This window comes from Mobula birostris, chromosome 1 (assembly GCF_030028105.1).
Source record: "Mobula birostris isolate sMobBir1 chromosome 1, sMobBir1.hap1, whole genome shotgun sequence".
Classification (NCBI taxonomy): Eukaryota; Metazoa; Chordata; class Chondrichthyes; order Myliobatiformes; family Myliobatidae; genus Mobula; species Mobula birostris.
Genome location: NC_092370.1, coordinates 12,159,148 through 12,178,536, shown reverse-complemented (window position 1 = coordinate 12,178,536; position 19,389 = coordinate 12,159,148). Strand labels below are relative to the sequence as shown.

The 19,389-nt window shown below is 44.0% G+C and overlaps 1 protein-coding gene across 4 annotated transcripts in view; it reads right to left on the bottom strand.

Moving 5' to 3' along the window:
* Window positions 1–17,354, bottom strand: part of pdcd6ip (programmed cell death 6 interacting protein) — a 100,599-nt gene extending 83,245 nt beyond the window's left edge. For 2 of the 4 annotated variants that reach the window (XM_072252463.1, XM_072252472.1), the window contains exon 1: window positions 17,070–17,354. In XM_072252463.1, the coding sequence (XP_072108564.1) occupies window positions 17,070–17,278 (209 nt within the window). In that variant the 5' untranslated portion in view covers window positions 17,279–17,354. The remainder of the gene's footprint in view (window positions 1–17,069) is intronic. The other 2 variants (XM_072252482.1, XM_072252491.1) reach the window with 1 other exon arrangement.
* Between the last annotated feature and the right edge of the window lie 2,035 nt (window positions 17,355–19,389).

Here is a 19,389-nt window from a genome sequence, read left to right as displayed (position 1 = left end):
CATAGAAAATAGGTGGAGTAGGCCATTCGGCCCTTCGAGCCTGCACCGCCATTTATTATGATCATGGCTGATCATCCAACTCAGAACCCTGCACCAGCCTTCCCTCCATACCCCCTGACCCCCGTAGCCACAAGGGCCATATTTAACTCCCTCTTAAATATAGCCAATGAACTGGCCTCAACTGTTTCCTGTGGCAGAGAATTCCACAGATTCACCACTCTCTGTGTGAAGAAGTTTTTCCTAATCTCAGTCCTAAAAGGCTTCCCCTCTATCCTCAAACTGTGACCCCTCGTGCTGGACTTCCCCAACATCGGGAACAATCTTCCTGCATCTAGCCTGTCCAATCCCTTTAGGATTTTATACGTTTCAATCAGATCCCCCCTCAATCTTCTAAATTCCAACGAGTACAAGCCTAGTTCATCCAGTCTTTCTTCATATGAAAGTCCTGCCATCCCAGGAATCAATCTGGTGAACCTTCTTTGTACTCCCTCTATGGCAAGGATGTCTTTCCTCAGATTAGGGGACCAAAACTGCACACAATTCTCCCGGTGTGGTCTCACCAAGGCCTTGTACAACTGCAGTAGTACCTCCCTGCTCCTGTACTCGAATCCTCTTGCTATAAATGCCAGCATACCATTCGCCTTTTTCACCGCCTGCTGTACCTGCATGCCCACTTTCAATGACTGGTGTATAATGACACCCAGGTCTCATTGCACCTCCCCTTTTCCTAATCGGCCACCATTCAGATAATAATCTGTTTTCCTATTTTTGCCACCAAAGTGGATAACTTCACATTTATCCACATTAAATTGCATCTGCCATGAATTTGCCCATTCACCCAACCTATCCAAGTCACCCTGCATTCTCTTAGCATCCTCCTCACAGCTAACATTGCCGCCCAGCTTCGTGTCATCCGCAAACTTGGAGATGCTGCATTTAATTCCCTCATCCAAGTCATTAATATATATTGTAAACAACTGGGGTCCCAGCACTGAGCCTTGCGGTACCCCACTCGTCACTGCCTGCCATTCTGAAAAGGTCCCGTTTATTCCCACTCTTTGCTTCCTGTCTGCTAACCAATTCTCTATCCACATCAATACCTTACCCCCAATACCGTGTGCTTTAAGTTTGCACACTAATCTCCTGTGTGGGACCTTGTCAAAAGCCTTTTGAAAATCCAAATATACCACATCCACTGGTTCTCCCCTATCCACTCTACTAGTTACATCCTCAAAAAATTCTATGAGATTCATCAGACATGATTTTCCTTTCAAAAATCCATGCTGACTTTGTCCGATGATTTCACCGCTTTCCAAATGTGCTGTTATCACATCTTTGATAACTGACTCCAGCAGTTTCCCCACCACCGACGTTAGGCTAACCGGTCTATAATTCCCCGGTTTCTCTCTCCCTCCTTTTTTAAAAAGTGGGGTTACATTAGCCACCCTCCAATCCTCAGGAACTAGTCCAGAATCTAATGAGTTTTGAAAAATTATCACTAATGCATCCACTATTTCTTGGGCTACTTCCTTAAGCACTCTGGGATGCAGACCATCTGGCCCTGGGGATTAATCTGCCTTTAACCCCTTCAATTTACCTAACACCACTTCCCTACTAACATGTATTTCACTCAGTTCCTCCATCTCACTGGACCCTCTGTCCCCTACTATTTCTGGACGATTATTTATGTCCTCCTTAGTGAAGACAGAACCAAAGTAATTATTCAATTGGTCTGCCATGTCCTTGCTCCCCATAATCAATTCACCTGTTTCTGTCTGCAGGGGACCTACATTTGTCTTTACCAGTCTTTTCCTTTTTACATATCTATAAAAGCACAATTAAGGACAGCAGAAAACATTTTCCCATAAAGAAAAATAAAAATAAGAGGACACAGATTTAGGGCAAGAGGTAAAAAAAAAATCCACAGGTGATCTGAAAGGGGACACTTTCATGCAGAGTACCTAGAATACAATGCCCGAGAGACTGGAGGAAGCAGAGCTTCTCTTAAATGTTGAAATCGAACTCGCATGCTCCATTTGTGCTGGCAGCTCATTCCACACTCTCACAACCCTCTGAGTGAAGAAGTTTCCCCTTAAACTTCTCACCTTTCACCTTTAACCCATGACCTCTGGTTGTAGTCCCACCCAACCGCAGTGGAAAAAGCCTGCTTGCATTTACCCTATCTATACCCCTCATACTTTTGTCTACCTCTCTATCAAATCTCCTCTCAATCTTCTACTGTGCATCATATTCAAAAACTTCAAAGTGAATTTATTATCAAAGTACATATATGCTACCATGTGGTAAATGTAATTTTGCTGGATCAAATAACAACAGCACAAAAAGATCGTTACTTATCTTTCCACCCATTTATTTCTTCAAGCGCAGCCAGCAAGTGAACTTAGACCCGACATCAGGGAGAGACCCTTTCTCAGCTCCCCGGCAGTTCCACAAGTTCACTGCCCGATGTCAGAATTGTCAGATGTTATAAGGCCACCGATACAAAAGAACAATCAGTTTGATAACTATTCCAGTCAAGTCAATGGATTATTGATACAAAACTACAATCAATTTGTCAGACACTCCAGCCACCTTAATGAAAGAAAGGAATGTCCTACCTGGTTTGCTGGAGCCACAACTTAATCACAAAGTTAAGAACATCCGTCAAATTTGTGCTTTAATTAAGAAAGGAATGTTCTGTCTAATTTCCATCAGGTACTGCTTTTCGTCAAAATCAAAAGGTGTGAAAAGCCCTGACATCTTATGTGGATCTGGGCAAACTTGAATTATCTTGCTCCAAAGAAGGCAGATGTGAGATATTATTCAAACACACTGCAGTCACAGACATAGTCAGTACTTAATCCATTGTTTACAGGAATCTGAGAATCCCCCATTCCCTTAAACTTTATCAATGTTGTACCTTTTTGTTGAAGGCATTTGCAAGAAAAATAAAGAAATACAACAGAATACATGATAAACTATACATAAAGACTGTCAAACAACCAAAGTTCAAAAGAAGACAATTGTGCAAATAGAATAAATAATACTGAGAATATGAGTTGTAAAGAAGTCAGCAGGTTGGTGTGGACATGTTGGGCTTCAATGTTGTATGGCATTATGATTCTGTGAATAAGCACATGTTCTCCTTGCAAGTGCACAGGAAGTATTGCAAATCATGCCATAATTAGTCATCGCCACATGCTTCCATACCAATTCCATAATACTGTAATGAAATGTTTAAAACTCAACAGAGATAGCATTTCAGGTCAGACCCTTCATCAGGACTGTTCAATTATAATGCTTACAGTAAATAAAGTAAAATAAATCAAATAAAAATAATTGTTGCAGCGAAGGTCTGCCTATCAAAGGATTCAAATTCTAATCATCTGGTTACAATAAAAATAATAACACAAGGAATTCCCTGGACAGAAATGACTAATACAAGGCAGTATAGTTTTAAAATGATTGAAAGAAAGTATAATGGAATGTCAGAAGTAAGTTTTTATTTTAAACAGAGATGGTATGCCCTGTCAGGGGTGATGGGCGAGGCAGATACATTAGAGTCATTTAAGAAACTCTTAGATAGGTACACGGATGGGAGGGCTATGTAGGAAGGAAGAGATAGATTGATTTTCGAGTAGGTTAAAAGTCAGCACAACATTGTGGGCCAAAGGGCCTGGACTGTGCTGCAATGGTCTATGTTCTATGAAGTAGGAGCTAGAGAACACCATGAGTCCTCAAGTCTGCCTAGCCATTTAGTGTTTGATCTGCCCCAGGAGTCAAAGCCTCATCTATGCCAATTCCACACAACCTTCAATTCCCGGTCCTTATCAACCTCCTTTTCAAATAGCTCATCTACACAGCTATGATCAATGGGTATGATGGTGTCGCTGCAGCAACGCAACTTCACAAATCGGTTTATTGTTGTTACATGTACTGAGGTGCAGTGAAAAACCGGTCTTGTATTCCGTTCATACAGGTCAATTCATTGTGTCATTGCACTGAGGTAGTGCAATTGGAAACAATGACAGAATGCACAATTACAGGCTACCCAGATGCAATATGAGATGTTGCTCCTCCAAACAGAGTCTGGCCTCATTGTAGAAGTAGGGAAGGCCATAGGCAAACGATTAGTTATCTAACTTCCTTTAATTTCTTCCCCTCCCACCTTCTCTCTTTTTCCATTCCCCATTCTGGCTCCCGTCTTACAGTTTTTCTCCCCACCTGCCTATCACCTTCCTTTGGTTCCGCTCCTCCCTTGCTTTCTCCCATCCTCTCCACTCCTCTCCTCCTCTTCCTCCTTCTTCAGCCCTTTAACTCTTCCATCGATCACCTCTACTTCTTACTTCACCCCCTCCCCCACCCACCCAGCTTCATCCTCAAAGTAAATTTATTAAAGTATATGTATGTCACCATATACAAGCGTGAAGTTCATTTTCTTTCAGGGATACTGAATAAATCCAATAACCAGAACAAAATCAATGAAAGATAATACCAACAAGGTGTCGGTGTGCAGAAGACAAACAGAGTAAATACAAAAAAAAAGAAAAAATTAAAGAAATAATAATAAATAAATAAGCAATAAATATCAAGAACATAAGATGAAGAGTCCTTGAAAGCGAGTTCATAGGTTGTGGGAACAGTTCAGTGATGGGGTGAGTGAAGTTATCCCCTTTGGTTTAGGAGCCTGATGGTTGAGGGGTATTAACTGTTCCTGAACCTGGTGGTGTAAGTCCTGAGGCAGTTGTACCTTCTTCCTGATGGCAGAAGTGAGAAGAGAGCATATCCTGGGTGGTGGGGGAGGGGGGTCTTTGATGATGGATGCTGCTTTCCTGCAACAATGCTCCATGTAGATGTGCTCAATGGTAGGGAGGGCTTTACCCATGATGAACTGGGTCGTATCCACTACTTTTTGTGGGATTTTCTGTTCAAGGATATTGGTGTTTCCATACCAGGCTGTGATGCAACAAGTCAACATACTCTCCACCACACATCTATAGAATTTGGTCAAACTTTTAGATGTCATGCTGAATCTTCGCAAACTTCTAAGGAAGCAGAGGCGTTGCCGTGCTTTCTTTGTTATCATACTTACATGCTGGACTCACTAATCACCAACAGCCTTTACTCCTTCCCCACCCACACCCACTTTCTTATTCTGGATTCTTTCCAGTCGTGGAAAAGGATCTCAGCCTGAAAAGTCAACTGTTTATTCATTTCCATAGATGCTGCCTGACCTGGTGAGTTCCTCCAGCATTTGCGTCTATTGATCTGGTCTATCAGTAGCTTTTGCCACTTTTGATGTTGCAGCTTTTCAATCAATATTTTCCTTGAATTTTTAACAATTGTTAGTTCATCTTTCTCAGTGATTCTCTCTCTCTGATCAGACTATATTTCTGGTGAGTTAATAAATAATTACTTCAGTATCTGCCATTACTCATTTACTGATTAGAGAAAATCTGCAGATGCTGGAAATCTAAGCAACACACACAAAATGCTAGAGGAATTCAGCAGGTCAGGCAGCATCTTGGGAAAATAGTACAGTCGATGTTTCAGGCTGAGACACTTCATCAGGACAACACATTTACTGAGTTTAGTTAGCTTTCCTAAGATCACACTACATAACACTTCTATACTCTATAATCAAGTCAGAGAGCACTACAGCATAGAAACAGGCCCTTTGTCCCATCTAGTCTGTACTGAACTATTATTCTGCCTAGTCCTATTGATCTGCATCTGGACCATCGCTCTCCATACCCCTCCCCTGTGCTTATCCAGACTTCTTTTAAGTGCTGAAATTGAATCCCCATCCACCACTTCTGCTCGCAGTTTGTCCCATACTCACAGTTCAAAGTAAATTTATGATCAAAGTACATACATGACATGATATACAACCCTGAGGTTCATTTTCTTGTGGGCATACTCAATAAATCTATAGAATAATAACCATAACAGAATCAATGAAAGTTCACCCAAACTAGGGCATTTGACAAGAGTCCAGAAGACAAAACATTATGCAAATACAAAATGCAGAAATAATAAAAGATAAATAATCAATAAATAGCAAGAACTTGCACCACCCTCTGAATGAAGTTCCCCCTCATGTTCCCCTTAAATATTTACTTTTTAACCATTAAGCAATGACCTCTAGTTCTAGTCGCACCTAACCTCAGTTGCATTTACCCTATCTAGACCCTTCGTAATTAAGTTGAGGACCCAAGATGTTCACCCTCAAGCTCGATCTAGAATTCTACTATTTTGTGTTCATTGCTCATGACAGGATCCTCTCCAATCCTGAAGAAGGGTCTTGTACTGAAACATAGACTGTTTATTTCTCTCCATTGATGCTACCTGACTTACATTGTTCCTCCAGCACTTTGTGTGTGCTGCTTTCAATTTCCAGCATCTGCAGAATCTCATGTTCATCCTTAACTACAGGATCTCTTATTACTCCTACCACATTCCACGTGAACAAATCTACAACAGCCCGTTCCAGGGCAAGCACCATTTCAGGTTGTTCGAAGTATGAAAAAAAATGATGGAGTGAATTCAAGAATAAAATGTCATGGAAAACAATGGAGTAAACAATAGATCCACAGTCAACAAGGAGGTGTGGTCCTTTTTGAAATACAAATGACGTGTAATTCATAACTGGTAACCAGGTGTCGATGGGAAATTTCTCAACCCAGCTGAGAACACTACTTTAGAAAAGAATCACAACTGTCGTGCAAGTGACTAAAGTTGCCTTTCATTATGAACTAAAGATATTTCCAATGCTATTCTATTTCTCTGCCTTCCATGCACCTGAAAAATAGAAGTTTGAACTGGAATCCTAAAAGGAACTCTTCATATAAAGCAATGACATCATTTAAAGATTCAAATACAGACTTACTGATTGTATGAACCATAGAACATTACAGCACAGAAACAGGCCTCTTGGCCCTTCTTGGCTGTGCCGAACAATTTTTCTGCCTAGTCCCACTGACCTGCACCTGGACCATATCCCTCCATACACCTCTCATCCATGTAGCTGTCCAAGTTTTTCCTAAATGTTAAAAGTGAGCCCACATTTACCACTTCATCTGGCAGCTCATTCCACACTCCCACCACTCTCTGTGTGAAGAAGCCCCCCCCCCCATGTTCCATTTAAACTTTTCCTCCCTCACCCTTAACCCATGTCCTCTGGTTTTTTTCTCCCCTAGCCTCAGTGGAAAAAGCCTGCTTGCATTCACTCTATCTATACCCATCATAATTTTATATACCTCTATCAAATCTCCCCTCATTCTTCTACGCTCCAGGGAATAAAGTCCTAACCTATTCAACTTTTCTCTGTAACTCAGTTTCTCAAGTCCCGGCAACATCCTTGTAAACCTTCTCTGCACTCTTTCAACCTTATTAATATTCTTCCTGTAATTTGGTGACCAAAACTGCACACAATACTCCATATTCAGCCTCACCAATGCCTTATACAACCTCACCATAACATTCCAACTCTTATACTCAATACTTTGCTGACAGGAAAGTGACCTGGGCTGATCTTTGGAAAGTCAAACCACATCGCATCTAATTTCTTATCCAGGCAGTGTACGATGTGCTTCCAAGCCCATCAATCCTGCACACATGGGGCAAGGCAGAGTCATCTGCGTGCCCACTGTGCTCCAAGTGAGGAACCCTGGAACACATCCTCAGCGGCTGCGCAAGGGCACTTGGTGAGGAGCGGTACAGGTGGAGGCATGATCAGGTCCTGAAGACCATCGCTGAAGCCGTCAGCGCAGGAGTTGAGTTGGCAAAGCGGTCCCAACCCTCCAAGCAGACCATTGCCTTTGTCAGAGCTGGGGAGCAGCCAATACCTGCCAAAAGAACACCTGCAGGCATCCTGACCTCTGCAAGGGACTGGCAGCTGTTGGTGGACCTCGAAGGGCAGCTGAAGTTCCCCAACCATATCGCAGCCACCACCCTGCGACCAGACATTGTCCTAGTGTCTGAGTCGACTAAGCAAGGGGTGCTGCTGGAGCTGACAGTCCCATGGGAAGATAGCTTGGAAGAGGCCTTTGAAAGGAAGCTCTCCAAGTATGCAGGACTGGTCAGCAGCTGTCAGCAGGCTGGATGGAGAGCGAGGTGTCTCCCGGTGGAGGTTGGTTGTAGGGGGTTCCCAGCCCGTTCCTTAGTTAGAGCCTTCAGCATTTTGGGCATCGAGGGACAGAGGAAGAGGAGAGCCACCCGCAGTACCACCGATGCGGCAGAGAGGGCCTCAAGATGGCTGTGGCTCAAAAGAGGGGAGCCATGGAGTCATAAGTAGCTAGCCATCTGGACACAAGCTGGGGTCTGATCAGCCCCGGCTGGGTCACCTGGAGGAGGTTGTATGATGTTGAAAGACCCGAAACACCCGATGATTCCAGGAACATCACTGAAGATGTGTCCAGAAGCATCAATAGATGTACGTACACAGCTGACATATAAAGGCCAATGTACCAAAAGCTCTCTTTACGACCCTGTCTACCTGTGACACCACTTTTAGGGAATTTTGTATCTGTATTCCCAGATCCCTCTGTTCTACCGCACTTCTCAGTGCCCTACCATTTACCTTGTATGTTCTACCGTGGTTTGTCCTTCTAAAGTACAATACCTCACACATGTCCGTATTAAACTCCATCTGCCATTTTTCAGCCTGTCCAAATCCCTGTGCAAGCTTTGAAAACCTTCCTCACTGTCTACTACACCTCCAATCTTTGTATCATCAGCAAATTTGCTGATCCAATTTACCACATTATCATCCAGATCATTGATATAGATGACAAATAACAATGGACCTAGCACTGATCCCTGTGGCACACCACTAGTCACAGGCCTCCACTCAGAGAAGCAATCCTCCACTACCACTCTCTGGCTTCTTCCATTGAGTCAATGTCTAATCCAATTTACCACCTCTCCATGTATACCTAGCGACAGAATCTTCCTAACTAACCTCCCATGCGGGACCTTGCTGAAGTCCATGTAGACAACATCCACTGCCTTCCCTTCATCCACTTTCCTGGTAACCTCCTCGAAATACTCTAATAGATTGGTTAGATAGATAGATAGATAGATACACTTTATTGATCCCGAGGGAAATTAAACATGACCTACCACGCACAATAATAAGTCTCCCTAATAAGTCCCTGTCTATCCAAATACTTGTAAATCCTATCTCTTAGTACTCCTTCCAATAATTTACCTACTACCGACGTCAAACTTACCAGCCTATAATTTCCTGGATTACTTTTAGAGCCTTTATTAAATAACAGAACAACATGAGCTATCCTCCAATCCTCCGGCACCTCACCCGTAGATACTGACATTTTAAATACATCTGCCAGGGCCCCTGCAATTTCAACACTAGTCTCCTTCAAGGTCCAAGGGAATACCCTGTCAGGTCCAGGGGATTTATGATTTGCCTCAAGATGGCAAGCACCTCCTCCTCTTCAATCTGTATAGGTTCCATGACCTCATTACTTGTTTGCCTTATTTCCATAGACTCCATGCCAGTTTCCTTAGTAAATACAAACGCAAAAAACCCATTTAAGATCTCCTCCATTTCTTTTGGTTCAGTACATAGCCGACCACTCTGATCTGTAAGAGAACCAATTTTATCCCTTACTATCCATTTGCTCTTAATATACCTGTAGAAGCTCTTTGGATTATCCTTCACCTTGACTGCCAAAGCAACCTCATGTCTTCTTTTAGCCCTCCTGATTTCTTTCTTAAGTTTTTTTTTTGCACTTTTTATACTCTTCAAGCACCTTATTTGCTCCTTTTCCTATACATATCATACATCTCTCTCTTCTTCTTTATCAGAGTTCCAATACCCTTGAGAACCAAGGCTCCTTATTCTTATTCACTTTGCCTTTAATCCTGACAGGAACATACAAACTCTGCACTCTCAAAATTTCTCCTTTGAAGGCTTCCCACTTACCAATTACATCCTTGCCAGAGAACAATCTGTCCCAATCCATGCTTTTTAGATCCTTTCTCATTTCTTCAAATTTGGCCTTTTTCCAGTTTAGAACCTCAACCCGAGGACCAGATCTATCTTTATCCATGATCAAGTTGAAACTAATGGTGTTATGATCACTGGAACCAAAGTGTTCCCCTACACACACTTCTGTCACCTGTCCTAACTCATTTCCTAATAGGAGATCTAATACTGCATCCTCTCTAGTTGGTACCTCTATATACTGATTTAGAAAACTTTCCTGAAAACATTTTACAAACTCTAACCCATCTAGACCTTTAACAGTATGAGAGTCCCAATGAATGTGGAAAATTAAAATCCCCTACTATCACAACTTTATCTTTCCTGCCATTGTCTGTTATCTCTCTGCAGACTTCCTCCTCCAATTCTTGGAGACTATTGGGTGGTCTATGATACAACCCCATTAATGTGGTCGTACCTTTCCTGTTTCTCAGCTCCACCCATATGGCCTCGGTAGACAAGCCCTCTAACCTGTCCTCCTGAGCACTGCTGTAACATTTTCCCTGACTAGCAATGCCACCCACCCCCCCGCCACCCTTCATTCCTCTGCCCCTATCACGTCTGAAACATCGGAACCCTGGAACATTAAGCTGCCAGTCCTGCCCCTCCCGTAGCCAAGTTTCACTAATGGTTATAATGTCCTAATTCCACGTGTCAATCCACGCCCTCAGCTCGTCTGCCTTCCCCACAATACTCCTTGCATTGAAATAGACACACCTCAGAAGATTATTACCACCACACACAACCCTTCTATTTGTGACTTTGCATGAACTTTTAACATCATTTATTTTCACCCCCGCTCCACTATCTGCTCTGGCACCCTGGTTCCCATCCCCCTGCAAATCTAGTTTAAACCCTCCCCAGTAGCCCAAACAAACCTCCCTGCAAGAATATTGGTCCCCTTGTAGTTTAGGTGTAACCCATCTCTCTTGCATAGGTCCCACCTGCCCCAGAAGAGGTCCCAATGATCCTGAAATCTGAAACCCTGCCCCCTACACCAGTTCCTCAGCCACGTGTTCATCCGCCAGAGCATCCTATTCCTACCCTCACTAGCACATGGCACAGGTAGCAATCCTGAGATTACCACCCTCGAGGTCCTGCTTTTTAACTTCCTACCAAGCTCTCTATACTCACTCTTCAGAACCTCCTCACTCTTTCTTCCTACGCCTTTGGTACCAATGTGGCTGATCACCCTCCCACTTCAGAATGCTGTGCACGCGATCAGAGACATCCCTGACTCTAGCACCTGGGACGCAACAAACCATCCGGGAGTCTCTGTCACGACCACAGAACCTCCTGTCTGTACCTCTAACTATTGAGTCCCCTATCACTACCACTCTCCTCTTCTTCCACCCTCCCTCCTGCACTGCAGAACCTGACTCAGTGCCAGAGAGCCGGCTGCCGCAGCTTGTCCCAGGTAAGTCATCCCCCCCAACAGTATCCAAATCGATATACTTGTTGTTGAGGGGAATGGCCACAGGGGAACCCTGCTCTGCCTGCCCTTTCCTCTTCCCTCGCCTGACGGTAATCCAATTACCTGTGCGCTGCTCCTTTGACGTAACTACCTCCCTGTAGCTACTATCTATAAACTCCTCATTCTCCCGAATGATCCAGAGGTCATCCAGCTCCTGCTCCAGTTCCCTAACGCAGCTTGTTAGGAGCTGCAGCTGGATGCACTTCTCGCAGGTGTCGTTGTCAGGGAGACAGGAGGTCTTACCAGAACCCACCCTCGCCTCTGCCTGTTCACGCCGAAGCCCGTTGAGCCAAAGCCGTCCCACTCTGCTCCCTCTCACTCCGCTGCCTGCTGTATATGGTGTCTTTTTTTTTAAACCTTTGGCGCTCTACGTCACGCGCCTGCGCAGTCTAGCCTCTTTACCCCGAGCAATATAAAGAAAAAGTTACTTCTCTCCAAGATTCCTTTACTCCTTCACTGTCAGCCTCCTGCTCCAATTAAAAAACATTGAGACATATAGTAAAATGACTCGTGCTTCAACAACCAATACTAGTCATTGAAAAGTACAGCACAGAAAAAGGCCTTTTGGCCCACCTAGTTCATACTAAACCATTTAAACTACCTAGTCCCATCGACCCACACTGAGACACCCTCCACAACCCTCCCGTCCATGTACCTATCCAAACTTCTCTTAAACGTTGAAATCGAGCTCGCGTGCACTTGTGCTAGCAACTCATTCCACACCCTCATGAACCTCTGAGTGAAGAAGTTTCCTCTCATCTTCCCCATAAACATTTTTTCTTTGACCTTTAACCCATGACCTCTATTTCTAGCAACACACACAAAATGCTGGAAGAACTCAGCAGGCCAGACAGCATCTATGGAAAAAAGTACTGCCAACGTTTTGGGCTGAGAGCCTTTGGCAGGAATGGAAAAAAAAAGATGAGGAGTAGAGTTAAAAGGTGGGGGAGGGAGAGAGAAACAGTCTGATAGGTGAAATGGGGAGGGGGAGGGGTGAAGTAAAGAGCTCAGAAGTTGATTGGTGAAAGTGATACAGGGCTGGAGGAGGGGAGAGTCTGATAGGAGAGGACAAAGGGCCATGGAAGAAACAAAAGGGGGGAGGAGCACCAGACAGAGAAGATGGACAGGCAAGAAGATAAGGTGAGAGAGGGAAAAGGGGATGGGGAACGGTGAAGGAGTGGGGGAGCCATTACCAGAAGTTCGAGAAATCGATGTTCATGCCATCAGGTTAGAGGTTACCCAGACAGAATATAAGGTGTTGTTCTTCCAACTGAGTGTGCCCTCATTGCAACAATAGAGGAGGCCATGGATAGACGTATCTGAATGGGAATGGGAAGTGGAATTTAAATGGGTGGCCACTGGGAGATCTCGCTTCTTCTGGCGGACGGAGCATAGGTGCTCGGCAAAGTGGTTATCTCCTTATTAAAATTTTTCCTGTAAGAAGGATGTACTGGAGGCAGCCTGCAAGTGCCACCATACATTTGGTGCCAATGTAGCATGCCCACGATGTCCCACAGAACAACACAAACAGCAAAAACAAAACAAGACACCAACAGAAAAACAAGTTCCTTCCTGAGTCCTCCCACACTCACATCCAGACAGGCTCCCATCCACAGAACAGGCCGTCTCCAGACCTCCAATCCGTGTCTCAGAAATCTCAGACGCACAGACATGAAGCCTCCAGCTTCACACCTCACCTAACAAAACCGGGCCCTCTTTGGCCACTGTGTCTCCTTTGGGTCTTTGGCCTTCAGGCTAATATTGCAATCTAACATTGCTGCAAATTGAAAAACCAGAAATTCAAGGGCAAGATTTTGAATTTAGATATCCTCGGCACAAAGATTTTAATCCTACATTAATGTCAAGATTAGGGAAGGCTGAACGTGGAACAAAAGAAAAGGCACAGTACTGGGCATTAAAGTACTTGCAAGCAACCAAATATCAGTAAGTTATAAGAACTTTCATAAGAATTTACCTTATTTCCACCAATTTAAAGGAAATAAAAATTCCAGGAAACTCACCACATCCTCAAATCATGAGATCAATTTCTGCAAAATGTACTGGATAACAAGATATAGTCCAAGTTCAATCATATCCATGAACACAGCCAAATGAAATAGCATTCCTCTGGGCCAAGATGCAAAACAAAGTACCAACAATCACACACAGCACAAGGCTCATATAGCACATATAATTATGATAGCAGCAACAACATACTGTCACAAAATAGTCGTAGTATTAGTAATAATAATATCCAAGTCCCCGAGTATCATACCCTGTGGATTGATGTTGTCCTGGAGCCACACTCATCTTGCACTCGTGCAAACACAGACCAACACAATGCAGTTCATCTTCCACCACGCAAGAAATATAAAGCACTATTCAGATATACTCTGATCCTTTCTTCATAAGACCCATTTTAAAAATTAATTTCTAGTTCAGGTAACCAGCACCTAGAATAACTTGGTTGATAGATTTCCTTTGGACCCTTAGAAAAATAACCATTCCAAAGGTGATATTCTCCGTTGTTTGACCTCAGTGACCAGTGTCACAGAAAGGTACCACCTGATGCGTCATAAAGCATTGACGGGAACAAGTTATGCAAGTTCCGGGCGGAGATTCAGGAATACCATCACACTCAGATGTAGGAGGATTCCTTGTTGCTGTTTCCATAACAAATCCTAGCAATTCAGACTCATCAGCCAAAAAACTCAATAGTGAATTCTCCATAAAGAGTCAGTGTGATAAATACACATTCTTTCTTCCAGTATATATACAGCCAGCTATTTCACCAAAGCAAATTTCAACATGCAAGTTTGCAAAGGTACAATTTTAGCCATTTGATTCAAACTCAACAGCATAAGTAAAAACAAAACTAATGCCCTTGCTATTCATCCAATTGGTATGGAAGTTCCATTGCACAAGATCGCAAGAGGCTGCCCAGGGTCATAGAATCAACTAGCTCCATCACGGGCACAATCTTCCCCACCATAAAGAACATCTTCAAGAGTACATGAGCCTTCAGACCCACACAGAATGATTCAGGAACAGATTCTTCCCCCATGCCATCAGATGTCTGAACGGTCCACGAAAACTAGCTCGTTATTCCTTTCTCTGCACTATTAACTTCGCAATTTGCAGCAATTTTCTTTCTTTGCACTGCGGCCACTGCAAAACAACAAGTTTCACACCAGAATCTGATTTCCAATGGAAAAGAACAAAAAGGGGAATCTATCTCCACAGTCCCTGATCTCCACAAAACACAAGGCTAACTCGTCAAGCAATGCACCAAATAGTATCTATGACTGTTCGACATTTGTCATTTATGGGTAGACATGCTACCCTCAGGTGTACAATGTAAATCCACTTGGAGCCAACATAACCCATTCAACCTCTTTCTACAGGGATGAACAAAAATTTAGTCATTAAACAATTTAGACAAATAAACACAAACTAGTTAAAGGTGAGAGGGGAAGAGTGTTGAAGAGGACTTTACCAGCAAGATTTTCCCAATACAGTGGATGGTGGGTATATGGAATGAGCCACTAGTGGAAGTGGTAGAGGCAGGTACAAGTACTAAAAGACATTCAAACAAAAATGTGGATGGGAAAGGTCTAAAGGGATACGTGCCCCAAGAATGTGAACGGGACCAGCTGAGGAATACATATTAATCAGCTTGAACAAGGTGGGCTATGTAAATTTATTACTCAAAGTTAACTGAAAATTTGGCTGAATGGTGTACTAACAATAACCTCTCACTCAATATCCTATTGACTTCTGTCAGGTGCCTCAGGACTTGCAGCACCAGGTTCAAGCACAGTTACTACCCTCAACCATCAGGCTCATGATCAAAAAGGGGATTACTACACCCATTTCAGGATTCTTTTATCGTGTTATTTTGTACTTGTTATTTATTTATTTATTTGGATAAGGAATTCACAAATATCATGTACTTTTTTCACACATATAACCTTTTATTTATATTTGCATTTCCACAGTTGTCCATTGATCCTGTTTACAGTTACTGTTCTATGGATTTGATAAGCATGCCCACATAAAAAGAATCTCCGGGCTGTATGTGGTGACATGTATGTACTCTGATAATCAATTGTACTTTGAACTTGAAATGGATGATTAAGGAAAACCTTACACAACAGGTGCTAACTATTCTGAGAGGGCTTCAGCATTTTCCTTGTACTTAGTATCACAAGAGCAATCTTTTGATTTTTACTCAAAGGTAACAAGTAAATTAAGGGCTGTGTTTTTTTAAAGTTAGCTTTAAAACTAAAGTGCTAATAGTTCAACCAGAAGCAAATGTAAACAAGTGCTAACTTCCTCATGATTTGTTGTGTAGCATACCACAAAAGTCTGGCGGGGGGAAGAATTCCAGCAATTAAAAGATTAAAGTACACAATTTATAACAGCTTTTCAATGAGAGAGAAGACTAGTGTTCTGATGATAAATACACTGGTAATATTAAATCATCCAAACTTATTGAAAGGTGGAATCACTCCCATGGCCAAAAAAAAACTAAGTGTCCAAAAAAGTACTTGTCTCTAAGCAGAGTGATAATTTTGAGTCAAAAATGATTTATTTTATGATGCAGGATTCTACATTATGTCTTTGTACAAATCAAAAAGCAAGGGGGCTTATTCGCCCTTCCTCTTCAGACCTGATGAAGAGTCTTGGTGCAAAACATTGACTGTTTATTTATTTCCATGAATGCGGCATGACCTGCAGCATTTTGTGTGTTCGAACAAATTTCAACATAAGTCAGTGATAATAAACCAGATTCATGAAATTTATACCCTATCTCAGGATGACAGCCGCAATCACTTTCGACATCCAACCATGAGACAGAAGGCAAAAAGAATAAAAATCATGTAGAAATGTGAAGGAGGAAAACGTGTATAAATGTTTTTCTTTTACAAGTAGACAGTACTTTCCGACACCCCACCACCACTACATACACATCAACTAGCGTTAGTTCATGTACATACGATAAGTGTGTGTATATATATATATATATATATATAAAATAGTTACTAGTACATTGTAAATACAAGAGATTCTGCAGATGCTGGAAATCCAAAGTAACACACACAAAATACAGGAGGAATTCAGCAGGTTAGGCCCTAGCTTTGGAGGGTAATAAATAATACACAATTCAGGTGCTTCATCAGGGTCTAGGCCGGAAATGTCGACTGTTTATTCTTTTCCATAGGTGCTGTCTGACCTGCCGAGTTCCTCCAAGCATTTTGAGTGTGTTACGTGTGCATTGTGTTTCATAAGATTGCTTTTATAGTTACTGGTTTTTTTTGCGTATTGTGTTTTTACGGTGCATTTGATCCGGAGTAACAATCAGCCCGTTCTCTCGTACACTGAGTAGTTGTGTACTGAACAAGCCTGAGTGCCAAATGCAGTGGATTAAGGCACTGCAGGCCCCTCGCAAGGCCACGGCGTTGACGCTCCCCGTTCTGAGCAGCAACAGTTGGGTGAGTTAGCCACGTTTGGCTCGCTCCCCCCACCCCACCCCACCCCACCCCACCCCTCCGTTCCGGAGCCCGCGGGGGCCCCCCGACCCACCTCAGCAGGATCTCCAGCGAGCTGTCGTGCTTGTCGAGCGGCCGGCCCACCGCGCTCTTCCGCAGTTTGTTGAGCTCCTCGGCGGCCCGCACGTACTCGGTCTGGCTCTCCGCGCTCGGGTAGGTGGCCGCGATGAACTTGCACAGCGGTTTCGACAGGTCCACCTCGGACGACTTCTTGAGCGGCACGGACACGAAGGTGGTGGCCATGGCGGCCTGCCTGTGGGACGGACGGGGGCACCAGGAAGCAGAGGGAAGGGAGAGGAGGAGCAGGAGGGGCGGCCCCCACCGTGACTCCAGACGTCAGGCTCGACGCCGCTTTCCTCGCCGCATCCCGCCCACTCACTGCCACATCGGTGGGGCCAGAGGACAGAAGTTAAACAGAGGTCTCCTTCAGTGTCCTTTCCTCTCAATCCACCCCAGACGTTCCCTCAAAAGTTTATTGACGATAGAAAACTTGGACATTATGATTCCCTGTCACAATGCTCTGGGCCTGTATTCGCTGGAGTTGAGAACTATGAGCAGGAAGGATCTCATGTGAACCTACCGATTACAGTATTGAAGGGCCGATAGTTGGAGAGTCTCAGACTAGAAGGACGTCCCTGTAGAACATAGATGAGGAGAAATTTCTCTAGGCAGAAAATGGGGAGAGGACAGGAGAATGAGGTTGAGAGGGTCAATAAATCAGCCATGGTGGATCAGACTCCTTGGAGCGAATGGCCTAATTCTGCTCCCATGTCTTGTGGTACCAATAGCAAGATGACACATAATATAGTAAAGTGGGCATAGGAACGTTGGATGAAAGATAGAGAAAAGTGAACTAATTTACTATATTCATACCACAAATATCGGCAGATGCTGGAAATCCAAGCAACACACAAAATGTTAGAGGAACTCAGCAGGCCAGGCGAGACCATGGTCTTCACTCTCCAGGGCACAGGCCTGGGCAAGGTTGTATGGAAGACCAGCAGTTGCCCATGCTGCAAGTCTCCCCTCTCCACAACACTGATGTTGTCCAAGGGAAGGGCATTAGGACCCATACAGCTTAGCATCAATGTCCTCGCAGAGCAATGTGTGATTAAGTGCCTTGCTCAAGGACACAACACGTTTCCTTGGCTGGGGCGCGAACTCATGACCTTCAGGTCGCTAATCCAATGCCTTAACCACTTGGCCACGTGCCCACAGCAGGCCAGGCAGCATCTATGGAAAAGAGTACAGTTGACATTTCAAGCTGAGACCCTTCAGTAGGATGGGAGAAAAAAAGATATGGAGTCAGAGTTAGAAGGTGCGGGGGGAGGGAGGAAGAAACACAGAGTGATATCTGAAACCAGATGGGGATGAAATAAAGAGCTGGGAACTTGATTGGTGAAAGAGATACAGGGATGGAGAACGGGGACTCTAATAGAAGGCCTTGGAAGAAAGAAAAAGGGAGAGGAGTACCAGAGAGAGGCAACGGGCAGGCAAGCAGATATAATGAGAGAGAGAAAAAGAGATGGGGAATGGGGTGGGGGGGGGGGGAGGCCAATACCAGAAGTTCAAGAAATCGATCTTAATGCCATCTGATTGGAGGCTACTAGATGGAATACAAGATGTTGCTCCTCCAACCTGAGCGTAGCCTCATTGTGACAGTAGAGGATATGTCGGAATGGGACTGGCAAGTGGAATTAAAATAGGTGGTCACTGGGAGATCCCATTTTTTCTGGTGGAGAGAGCATAGGTGCTCGGTGAAGCAGTCTCCCAATCTATGTTGGGTCTCACCGATAGACAAGAGACTATTGGGAGCACTGGATACAATAGATGGCCCCAGCAGACTCACAGGTAAAGTATTGCCTCACCTGGAAGGACTGTTTGGGGCCTGGAATGGTAGTGAGGGAGGAGGTGTCGGGGCAGGTGTAGCACATTCCGCTTGCAAGGATAAGTGCTAGGAGGGCGATCAGTGGGGTGGGTCGAATGGACAAGGGAGTCACATAGGGAGCAATCCCTGTGGAAAGCAGAAAGTGGGGGAGAAGATGTGCTTGATGGTGGGATTCTGCTGGACAGGCGGAAGTTAGAATTATGTGCTGGATGAGGAGACTGGTGGGGTGATAGGTGAGGACAGGAGAAACCCTATCCCAGGTAGGGTGGTGAGAGGATAGGTTGAGGGCAGATGTGCACGAAATGGAAGAGATGTGGTTGAGGGTTGCTTTGATGGTGGAGGAAAGAAAACCCCTTTCTTTTAGTGGGATTTTGGAGGTGGATTAGAGGTAGAATGTGAACAGGGAACACCTGTAGGTTAAATTACTAACATTAACTCAGAAAACTGTTGGAAGAGGGTTATGGGA